The 12,431-nt window shown below is 43.7% G+C and overlaps 1 protein-coding gene across 1 annotated transcript in view; it reads right to left on the minus strand.

Annotated features, from left to right (window-relative positions):
* LTBP2 (latent transforming growth factor beta binding protein 2) overlaps nt 1–12,431 on the minus strand; it is a 1,878,832-nt gene that overhangs the window by 986,761 nt on the left and 879,640 nt on the right. The window contains exon 7 of the mRNA XM_085626762.1: nt 11,899–12,167. Coding sequence (XP_085482888.1) covers nt 11,899–12,167 — 269 coding nt within the window. The remainder of the gene's footprint in view (nt 1–11,898; nt 12,168–12,431) is intronic.

Below are 12,431 nucleotides of genomic sequence, written 5' to 3' on the forward strand. Positions count from 1 at the left end.
CTGGATGCTGAACTTATGAAGGATGCAGCAGTGGGCCAGGCGGTGCTTCGCCATCTATTCCAGTGAGGTGAGCCTTCCAACATCCCGCCATCCTGGTATGCACATCTCTTGCTGCTATGATATATTGATGTATGCCAATGTTTCAAAGTCGCATGGTAATATGTGTATTATCTAAAATGACTATATGGCATGATTACATCGGAAATGTGCATAATGTACTGCTAACTACTCTGATTCAGGCATGTGAATCTATGAAAGACACCCCTAATACTGGATAAGAAACGCGTTACTTACCTGTAACAGCAGTTATACAGTATTGGTGTCTTTCATAGATTCACATGCAACCCTCCCGCCTCCCCTGGAAGGACTCACGTCTCTCTCTAACTGTGTTACGCCTACCTAGCTTGGTGCGTACGAAAATCTGAGGGACTGAGGCTCCTGTCAGGAAGGTTCTAGAGGGAGGTGATAGCTGATTGGCTGGCTCTAAGAGTTTGGTCCTTTTTACATAAGGACAAGGGTAGGCTACTAAGGGGAGGCCCTTAGGCCTATTTTTCTCTATGTATGTCTATAGGACATTACTTTTCTATGTATCGGAGGCTCCCGTCTCGACGACGGGGAATGATTCAGGCATGTGAATCTATGAAAGACACCAATACTGGATAACTGTGGGTTTCAAATTGCGGAGCGCCTCCGGGGGAACTCTGAGTGATGTCAGGGGGTGCGAAGTGCACAGCAATAGGATTGTGCTGTGCATAGTGCCTTCGGTATTGGTTGCATTGGAATTATAGGCTATGCTTTTGGTAGTAAAGCAGAGATTAGATAAACATAAGAGAAAGGCCACCCCAACTTAAGCCTGCTCCTAACTGCAGTATACCATTAAGGGCGCCAGAAATGAGACAGAGCAAAGCTGGACACTCTGGCCTGGACCCATTCTCCGCAGGTCATCAGAGGATAGGCTGAGATGTATTCTGCCTTGCCACTTCATACGTTTACCAAAATATCAACTGACTAGAAAGACAGAGTGAAAAATGTGTGTAACATCAAACAGCAAGAAGTGAGAGCCGAAATGTTGCAACTTGTCTTCCTTAAAGGTTCCGGGAATAATCATGTCCATTGTCTAAAATGTAATACATAATGTAATCAGGTGCACAGCAAAATTAAACTAAGAGTGACTAATGACAATAAAACTGGAGTGTTGTTGACAATAATATCAAACTCAATGGAAATCATTTAAGCAGCATTCAGAGAATGAATCCCAACATGATTAAAACAAGAAGGCCACATACAGATGTTTGTAGCAAAGCTAATTTTACTATTTGCTAGGGCTGAGACGTGTGGCTAGCAAGTAACAGAAGGGTCAATGCAACAACCACATCAACCCACTGAACTACCCTACTAGGATTCGAACCTGTGACTTACAGGCTCCATACTGTTTTATGCAGAAGGTATCTCGACTTTGCTGTTAGAATACAAAAACTGTGATGACAAGTGGCTTCTAAAAAAAGCTTCTGCAAAGGGGTAGTCTCTTTCTTATGACCTGGGCTTACATTCCAGATTTACCTTGAATCAAGCTTGTACCCTGTGACTGCAGATTAGTACCTAACTGCACAGTCAGTGCCTCAAACTCACTGAGCTGGTGAACTGAGTGAAGGCTTACATGAAGCCACCTGTATTGTGAGGGCCAGAAAAGGTGCTTAGAGGGCTAGTGGAGGACGTTTCACAAGCTGAGTGGGCCACTACAGAAGGACTGGGGGTCTCCAAGTACTCAAAGTGATGATCTAAGAGCTACCGAATGGACTTAAGAGACATGAAAAGGTCAGCAGAGAAATTGTGTGGGCCTGAGTGAAAGACTTTAAAGATCAGTAGAGGTCTTGGCTACTATGGTGGCAAGCAGGTTGAGTTGAGGGTCTGTTAGAATATCCTACAAGTCCTGGAGGACCGTAAAGGGGTTTCAGGGCTGGCTAAGTCTGTTGGGTCCTTTGATAGTCTGTAGAGGGCGGCAAACTGTAGACATAGGCATGTTGAAGGCAGCAATGGAAAGACAGCGTTCCAGCATTGAGAATCTGCCAGACTCCGAACACGGTAAGAGTTGGTTTGAACAAAATCAGAATGGGTCTGAAAGTGAACTGAGAGCAGCTGAGGGTCAGTGGAGGATATGAGTGCTTGCTGGGGTTTACTGACTCTTAATTAAGGTCACTGGAGACAGTCTGGTGGCAAGCTAATGGTCTCCCTGACTGGCTGAGGGTCTTTGATGGGGGTGAACACCAGCTTATAGATGACTGAGGTCGAGCTGGGATCTCTTCAGGTTGGCTGACAGTCTATAGGGGCGGTTTGAGGGTTAATGAAAGAAAGGTGTAGGTCTGTGATCACTGGCAGAGGTGATGTGTGGTCCAGCAAAGGGTCTGGGCGAGACAGCAGATGATCATTGATGTTAAGGTTAAAGCCTTCTTGACAGTTGTTTTAAACAAATGAAGGTGCACCGAAAAAAGCAATTCAGTCTTTGTAGGTTTTCTTCAAATTCTTTCTTTATTCCATTTTTTTCATAAAAAAACAGCCAACACGTTTCGTTCCCAGTGGTCCACGACAAAGGGCACCACGGAACTGATGACTGGATCCACTTATCAAGGTGGCAAGTCTTTACCTCCCTCTGCAGCTTTGGGATTTCATTGGTTATCTTCTACTCATCCTTAACGACGCATTACTATATTTGTTCTAAAAGCCCTGATGAAGTTCCACAAACTGATTTGGGAACGAAACGTGTTGGCGTTTTTTTGGGGGAAAAGATGGAATAAAGAAAGAATTTGAAGACACCTACAAAGAATGAATTACTTTTTTCATGGCACCTTAATTTGTTTAAAACTGCTATATAATCTGTAAAACAGTGACACCGAAGGATGACAGGTGTCGAAGTGTGCACGATAAACAACAAAAAGCAACAAAAATATAGTGGCAATGTTACAGTGAGGTGCTATTCTCTGGGTACGTCATCTTGTTTGCTTCTGCCGTCTTGACAGCTACATGAGTGACTAGGTGCAGACTGAAGGAGCCGAGAACGAGGTCCTTTCCTCATTGCTCGAGGAGGCAGCTGCCTCATCATATCTCCTGCTAACACTGCCTCTGCTTGCATCTTCTCGCTGGAACACAAGGCCAGGGACAGAACATTGCTGTAGCAGGCTCGTGCCTGAGCTACACTTGTTTGTATACACTGTTGGGATCACAGGGTTCACAGAGTATATCCACGCCCCATGCTTGGCTTTCTTGCCTGTTACACATCTGCTCTCTTTTGAGGTAGACTAGCAGGTAAGCTTGCTTCTTGTGATGCAATTGTTTGGTGTAATAAGAAAGCTCTGAATGCAGTTGCCTCTACAGTACCTGTTCTGTATTTGAAGGTAATCGTGCACTGCTGATGCCATTGCTTTAGCTGTTCTTTCTTTGTCGCTGACTCTTACACTGATCCTGGCTGTGATATTTTTTTTAATCAAGGGGCTTGGTATAAAAAAAAGTTTGAAAACCTCTGCTTCAGACCAACACCTCCTCTTACTGCCAACATATCACAAGCTGATATGGGATTAACAAAACATACTCAGATGTTCTGTAGCAACCAGATACAGAGAAGTTTTCTTATTTGAAAACTGATTTTCTCCTTTTCTACCCGTGACAGAACTTTTTACTTTTTGTTATACCACTTTTTATTGCTACTAAATAATGTTGTACAGCCTTCTGGTCCCACCCATCAAATACTAAGAAAAATCCCCACCCCCACCCCATGAAGTGGGCACTTTTACTTAATATACAATAACTCCATTCAAACAAACTGACAACAGTCGCGTAGCAAGGGGTGGGGGACGGCCCCGGGCGGCACGAGTTTTGGGGGCGGCGTACCCCCCGCCACCCTTCCCCGTACCTGCAGCCGCGGGAATCGCCAGCTCCCCCCACACTCATACATGCCGCCGACACGGGCGGCCAAAGGTCTAGCTACGCCGCTGACTGACAGCACATTTTCAAAACTCAAATCAAACCCCGATCTACAATGGAGACCTCAAAATCATTTGGAAAATCACCGCAGAATATCAAGAGAGCTGGAATGCAGCACAATAGGCAGATGATGCACTATACAAATGTTCATTAACACAAGCCTAACATATTTTTAACACAAAGACGGTGCACCAAGGAAAAAAGTCTTTTCAATAAGTCCAATTTGTTGTTCTTTTATTTCCATTCAATTTTTCAAAAAACAGACTCAGCCAACGCGTTTCGTTCTCTACGAACTTCGTCAGGGCTCTGCAAATGTAGAGGTTCGTATTAAGATATCACCGGCTAGTCCAACATTTAATTAATCAAGTCCCTTTATGTCCGGTTTATATGTTTCACGAAAAGAAGTAAGACGACCTTGTTGTCGTATATTTATGCCCACAGTACAGGCTCCATCATTCTTTCAAAAAAGGGGGGCGCTATCTCGTGTCACCAGTGAAACCTAGAGCCCTGACGAAGTTCGTAGAGAACGAAACGCGTTGGCTGAGTCTGTTTTTTGAAAAATTGAATGGAAATAAAAGAACAACAAATTGGACTTATTGAAAAGACTTTTTTCCTTGGTGCACCGTCTTTGTGTTAAAAGTTTGTATATCTGGTTTTCCAGTAGAGCAAAAGTACGGCATGCTCTGGACGTGTTTTTGCACCTTCTTAAAATTTATATATTGATTTTGGATTTGGTGTGCTTAACTGTGGTCAGCCGTACGTTCTTTTTTGTTTACAAGCCTAACATATGATAGGAAAGTGGAAATGCCAGCAGTCCCTTGTTGGAAAAGTCTGAGCAGCAGATAATGAATCCTTCCACACTGCAATGTTCCTTTTAACGAGGTAATCCCTACCTATAGTGGGCTGATGTGTAACCTATTTGATGTGTTTTTGCGTCTTAAAAGTTCTACCGGAGGTAAAAGGTGCCATTTTCCATTGTGGCTCGATAAAGACGGGAAACAAGTAAGATGTTATTTGCACGCAGTGTGCTGCTTTCCTCTTCCAAAGTGGAAAACGTTTTTTTTTTTAATTATTATTTATTTTTATCTTCAAATGAACTTTCTTAGCCTTAGTATCTGCAGATTTAGATTCTTATCCTGGTATCAGACTGTGCCTAAAACTGTAACTTGGGAAATGTATAATGTTAAAAACTGATTATACGGGTATTGTCTAGCAACGTTCCACTGACACATTGCTGCCCAGACCTCATCACATTTTTGTGTTTTTTTCTGATCTGGTTTCAACCAGTCCCTACCATGCAGACAGCACTGTTCTAGGCGCAGTCACCTACGTTTGAGGAGCACCAGCTGATAAACACATTTTCTCTGTAAAGCATTCACCTGCTCCTGGAGTATATATACACATAGTATTACCAGGGCTTTAAGTGGGATGAAACAACTGGGGGGGTCTCTCAAAGGGGCGTGGTCAATGTAATTAAGGGTGTGGCTTAAAACACATAAGCTAAAAATCTGTGTTTCGCACAGTGTGCCGCCAGACATGTATTTTGCTGTTCCTGTCATTGCGTACAGCTATATGATACAAGTCACATCATATCTACAAGTCAGGACTATTGACTTTGTCAATGGCTGTTAGTTGCATAAGATAAATAAGAAGCAACTATGGCTTGTATATAATATTGAAAAAACTTCCACTTAAAGCCCTGGTAACACCACGACAATGTTGCTGCTCCTGAGTTTCAAAAAGAGAAGGGAAATCCAGTGAGAAAATGACTCTCTTTAAAGGATTTCCCTTCCCCTACAACGCTCTCCTCGCGCACACCAATGTGCCTGCTGTCAGAGCAGTCCGGGTAAAAAAACGGACCGCCTGTGCCAGAGCACAAAACAGAGCCCGATAGAGACCCGTTTTGAGGCCCCCTTAAAAAAACTACCGGTGCTCAGACCCGGTGAGACCCGGACGGACCACTTAAAGCCCTGCATATTACCTAACATAAAAATAATAACAATAGCCCTAAGATTTTGATCCCTCTCTCTCTCCCAATCTCTTGCTCTGATTGGAACCTAAGACCTGCGACTTGCATACCCATCACTGCGTTAGACGTTCAGCCTTCTGAAATACCGCAATGAACTACAGGCTGTAACCTGTCGGTATCACAGTTTCCACTGCTTGCGCTCCTCTTGCAAATCTATCAATCGCCAAGTTTTCTCTTGCTCTTGTAGACAGCACACTGAGCTGCCACAGCTGGGCTAAATGTGATGGGCTTCTTACATGTGGTTTAGTGAATCTCGAGTATCTAGGACACTACTCAGCAATACACCTGTTACACTTGATAAATTGAGGCATAAATGTGAGCGGGATCTGGGAGGCCTGTGGTTTTACTTGAACAGTGGCGGGGTGTAGACTACTACAGCTGAAACCTTTCCCGTACTCATGAGACCAGAGTGAACAAGCATTGGCATAGCCAATAGGTCTCGCTTTTGGGACCTTATAAGTATTTAGTTATGCAGCATAATATCCTTCGTGCAACAACATAAACTGTTGCATGGCTAAACACTTATAAGGTCCCAAAGTCAAGAACTATTGGCTATGCCAATCCTTGTTTTTGTTAGGCACAGGGAGATTAAGTGATTTGCCCAGATCACAGGATGTTCAGCTGTCATTGCAGAGACTCGAACCTGGTTCCCCTAGATTCGAGGTCGATCGCCGCCCTAGCCGTTAGGCCAACTCCTCCTGCTGTTTTCTTTCTGTTCGTTATTACCAGGACTTCAAAGAGGAATGGTGGTTTTGGAACCACAAACAGCAAAAGCTTTTTGGAGTACCGATACTGGGGCAACTGGTCACAACTTCATAACAGGAGACGAGGGCACATCTTAGGAGGAAAAATGCACTCAGTTTTCAAGAGAAAAATGCACCAGAAAATGGAGAAATGTTCTCTAACCAGGGCCCTTGACTCGTGATACAGGACTGATGGTTGTTTAGGGTAAACAATATTTAATTAACTCTTTGGCTGAACCAAACATGTTCAAGTATGAATGCAAAAGGCACAAATTCACTGAAGAAAAGTACATCAAGGGCTGCTACGGCTGAGACTTAACAATGAAGTCACTAAAATGAAGCTGAGTTTAACACTAGAGTGGAGGCGACTTCAATACCCGGCCATTTTCAGTAATTTTTTTATATAGTTTTTGTCTCAACCATAAAACTGCTAAAATGCCCAGATTATACAACCTAGAACAATTGACCCCATTTGTCCTTTATGTCTAAAAAGGCATCAGCAAGGATAATGCTGATGCCAATCAAGGCAGCAACTCAAGAAGGTAATAGGCTGTTTCCGGCGCTGGTAGAACCAAGGTGGTAATGCAGAATCCCTATGAAGCCTGTTGGTTAGAACTGTGGAGAATCTCACACAAGTAATGGCATTTAAACGAGGTAGTAACAAGTTGTTAATCAAAGGGCTAGTAATCACGTTGAAAGTATAACAGAGCAACCCGTGTCCTTGAAAGTGTCAGGAAATGGGTGAAAAACAACATGCCATTTCCGTAAGGGTGGTGAATATAGTGCGCGGCAACACCACAAAGTGTGCTGTTTATCACAGTGTACAACAGAACATTGTCATAATCAACAAACTAATGCTTGTTTTGTTAATGCTATTTTTACACGTATTCCTTGAGTAGCAGCAGCATACCTGAAACCAAAGATCACGTTAGAAATCAATCTAACATTCTTCAGAGACAGAAGCTGACAATGGAACATGGTTTATCAGTGGTGAAGTTTGCTGAGTCATATGTCGCCAAGGCAGCCTGCTGAATCTGGGCAGGGCGCCAGAAAATATGACTGCTGGTTAAATTGGAAACTGAACTGTTTACACGTGCTGTGTCTTGCCATGACTTTGCAAATGCTTTTCTTAGCCATGTTCCAGAAAGGAAGAAGTTTCGATTTTTACATTTAACAATGTTGTTAGTTTGGTTTTTTGGTTACGTGTCTGTTGGATTAAAACTGTCTCAGCTGCATTTTATTTTGCTAACTGTACGAAAAGCTGCATTTGTGAGAATTTTTTGGGCATTTTTAAATTTGCATGTAAAACATGGAGGAAATGCAGCGAGCCGGAGAGCCGTGCGGCCGTGAAAGTGACGCGGCTGCAAAAGTGAATGCTTGCTAATGAGCCATAACGAGGACGTGCAGCCCCGAGACGTACTCTGTGGTGGGGGAGGGGGAGGAGTGTTGAAGCGCAAGACAGAGAGGTGGCGCGCGCGCTTGTGCGTGTAACTGCACGCTCTATGCCTCACAAAAAGCTGTGGTCAGCTTTTTGAAGCCCACTAACTAAAAGTCTCGCCAGAGCAGCGCATGCTTCTGGAAGGTCAATACAACCAGTGCTTAATTTGAACCGGTGGTTTCCGGTGCTGGGTAGGGCAAGGCACTTAATTGCCAGCACCTGCACTTAATTGACTGAACCTGCATTTATGGCAGCTGCCACTTGGTGTCGCTGTTTGTGTAATGTAAAGATGAGCTGAAAAAATTGTTTGTTAATTAAATATACATTAAAAACAACTATAATATTTTTTTTATTTTTCTCTCCCTCCCTTTTTAATGTACTATTCTTCACACTATATTATACCTACTAAATATTTATATATATTGTTCATGATAGAAAGGTTTTTCAGGTTACTTACTACGGTACTCTTTTTGGTATTGTCTTTGGTTATCATAAAATTGAATAAACTATTTTGATCACACAAAAAACAACTAATACCTGCCACCCAAGCCATTCTTAAAGCGTTAGCAGCCTCGAACAGTCTGAATTGTCACACTTGTTGCAGTGTGATGGTTAGCAGTTGTGTAAGTACAGTGGCAATGTGTGGTGCAAACTGTAGTGGCCTCCTGACGAGGGGCGAGCACTTTAAGAATTGAATACAATGATGACACCAACCTAATGGTAGCAAGAAGATCTGTGGTCAGGTTGTGAAGGGGCAAGGCTGTCCCGAGAGTAAGGGCTTGCACAACAATATGGACTGATGTGCTCACAAATTTCGGAAAATGTAGGGAAAGTAGCAATTGAACGACGGCAAGGTCAAAATATCTGAACCACAGTTTTCATGACATCGTCTGTAATGTGCTTTCATTTTTGCTAGCAAGTGTCAAGAACAATACGCTGGTATTGCAGGTTGATCTAAATATGCTAGTACTGACACCTAAATGCATGCTATTTTGTCTGTGTATGCTCCTGATCATAGATTTTACTCATTGTTTTTGTATTGTGTCCTCTTTAAAATCCATAAACTGTGTCCAAATATGTCGTTTACTCGGGGCTTTAGGTGGGTCCTGTCCCTCCGCTCCGCGTCTCACTGCCGGTCGTAATTAAATGGAGACTGAAACGGGTCCCTTTCGGGGAAATGATTTCTGAACAATGTATTTAAAAATCGTTAAGGTAATTAATGTCAGCGATTCGGCACCTCTTTATAGTTCATATGTTTAACACTCTAGCGGATTCAAAATTAAGTAAACTATTTGCAGGGTGATGTGTTTCTGTATGTTTTTTTCCTGTAGTAGCACATTACTCCTGTCCTGTCCTGTGCATTCTTTGAACTGAGTCGCCTTTCATAACGGGCCAAGATCGAGAGCTCTGTAGTTGAGGCTGCAGGTAGTTCAAGTACAGTACTCGTCAGTGGGTCAGGAAGGTGATAAGGATACCCAGTCACCCTAGTCCAGGCCTCTCTGCTGAGCGCACAGAGTAATGTCATGTAATAGTCACTTGCAATTGTGGTTGTATACAATGTGTGTGTGAAGGAGGTACATGGTTTTAAAAAGATTGAAAAGGCGAAACTAAAAGAAAATGCAGTGCTTACCGGTCAGTGGGTGATTGTGTGTTTAGGGGGAGGTGAAGTGAAGGAGATGCGAGGAAGTGCATACAGGAGAGAGTGAAAAGAGGACGCTGAAGAGGAAAGAGATGAGGGGTAAGAAATGCAGATACATGAGATGTTCAGAGTCTAACAGAGTGAACATAAGGGGACTGATTGAAATACTCTGAAGACAATCAACTGCCCTTTTCATGGGCCTCAGTAATGTTTAATTCAGAATTGAAACATTTTCAATATTATTCACAACAAAAGCATTGTTTTTGCTCATGTTTCATAAACAGCTCATGACCACTGACAAAGTCAATCGTCCTGGCTGTTTTTTTGGTGTATGTCAGTTGTTGTGTTATATATATGGATGCAATTGCAGAAAGCTCAAAGGGGACTCAAAATACCGGTTGGATGGCACACTATGGAATTCACACAAACTTAGTTTACCTGTTTAAGCAATTTCAAAAGCCATGCCCTCTTTAGAGACCCCACACTTTTTTCATCCAACTTAAATCCCTGTGTTAACGTCTTTGTGGTCTCTACCTCTGGATCCCTAACGCTCCTAATCCTGCCCCCCATCACTCCACCACTCCCACTCTCATCTTATTTGGTTCAGAGGTCGAAGTGGAAGGGATCTGTGGAGCACGCCCTGCCCATACTTTTTACATTTAAGACATACTTTTTGTGAAAAGAGAATCATCACAGGACAGTTAATTTCGACAGTCGAAATGCTTCAGCTGAATGTAAGGCAGGGAGTCTCCTGTGATGTGAAGCCCAGGGAGGAACAGACAACGAAACAAGAAACAGGCAGTTTTTGCCGGCGTGCCTGCTTTCTTAAAAGGAATGCAAATGTGTGCAAATGGTCAATTCGCAAATGGCTTGGAAGCAGGTATTGGCTTTAATTGATGGAATCACTTAAAGCTTCCTGATGATCCAGACTTATTCTTTTTGAGTGGCATTGTAAAGGTATTATTAGCCGAGTTGTGATTTGTGTGCTTTTAAAGGACAGTTATAAAAATACACTTCGTACAGGGCTTTACTAATACATTTTGGAAGCACTTGTTTACTTTAAACCTTTTTGCGCATTTTGTAGAAGCCTGTCTTATATGGTGTGTAATGAAAGTTTGAAATAATGACTAACATATTCACAGTGTTTTCTGTCACAGACTTTGACCTCGTAGCACAAAACATACACAAGTTACTATTCTTCACTGCGCCAACCAAGATTCAATTCTATGGTGCTCTGTTTACACACACCGGCTTCTGCGGTGAATGAACTAATGAAGGTTTCATAATGTACAATAGTGCATTTCCCACTGATTACCTTAACTTGCATTTATTTTTCATTTTAAGCTGTGCATTATTTTATATTTAGTTATCTGGAGGTGAAAGACTGAAAAAATTTAGAATATTTTATTTTTTTAACACCTTTGAGCCCTCCCTCATGCTCACTCACCTCATCTCCTTTTGTGCACAGCCTCACACTTTCTATACTTTTCTTTAACGCACCTCAACCGCTGATTTTGTTAGGTGCACAGCACTGACTGCTGGGGAACCTCACAGGAATGGCTCCCCCATTGAAGCGGAGGAGCGTTGCCCCACTAAAATGTCTCCGAAAGCCCCAGAGATGAAAATGTATTACCTTTTTATTTTTCATCATCCCGTCCTGAGTCAAGTGTCGGGCAGGGCCTGCTGAGCAGCAGCAGGGAGGAGTGGTGGGCAGAGGGCTACCTGTGCACTGTTTAAAGTGTGCATGTCTCTCTGGCTGGCCGTCTTGCGGCGGCCAGCCAGACATGCCACTTTACACCTCTCAATTCAGCTGTCAAGGGTTGAGTGCACATGCAGGCCTCCAGTGCCCTCAGGACTGCCGAGTGATCAAGGGAGTTTGCTGGGGCTGGCACTGCAGTCTCAGGAGAAGAGGTCCGGAGTGAGGAGGACTTCGTATCATCTGGATTCAGGTACTTTTTTTTTTATATTTGCACGCGCACCAATCCATTTGTCCACCCCCCATAGATGCCAGCCGCCACTGGAACCTCATGCTCACACCCATCGTTTCATGGACTACGACATGCCCTGCACATACCCTGCCGGCCACGCTCTCCAGGAAGCACGTGCCCTGTGTGTCCTGGTGTCCCTGCTGCGGTCCGCCGCCACCTCCAATGCTGTTTTCATTCCATCGCCCATTGTTGGTGCCATGTCCAGGCTGGCGCGGAGGCTCTGGCCGCTGGACTGCCACTTCCACACTGTTCTCCGCGCTCTGATCGCCACGGACCCGTGCTACCTGGTGCACCTGTACATTGGCCTCCGGAGGGTGGTTGATGTGGACATTCACCAGCGACGGGCTGAAGGGACCTGTAGAGTGACAATGAACGTGAGACACAGCGTTCACGGAACAAGTTATAATACAGGCCGAGCAGTGCTTAATTTTTAAAGATAATAAGTGCGAGCGCCAAAAGGTTGTCCTAGGATACCAAACACGGTACCGCCCACTGCTGGCAACCACAGTAATCTCTGGAGCATCGCCCCCTCTATTCTGTTCATTTCTCTTAATATGGCACCCATATCAGCCATACTGCGACGTACAGCTATTGATCCAGAAGTGTGCTCACAGTGTTC

The sequence above is a fragment of the Triturus cristatus genome, chromosome 9 (genome assembly GCF_964204655.1).
Source record: "Triturus cristatus chromosome 9, aTriCri1.1, whole genome shotgun sequence".
Classification (NCBI taxonomy): Eukaryota; Metazoa; Chordata; class Amphibia; order Caudata; family Salamandridae; genus Triturus; species Triturus cristatus.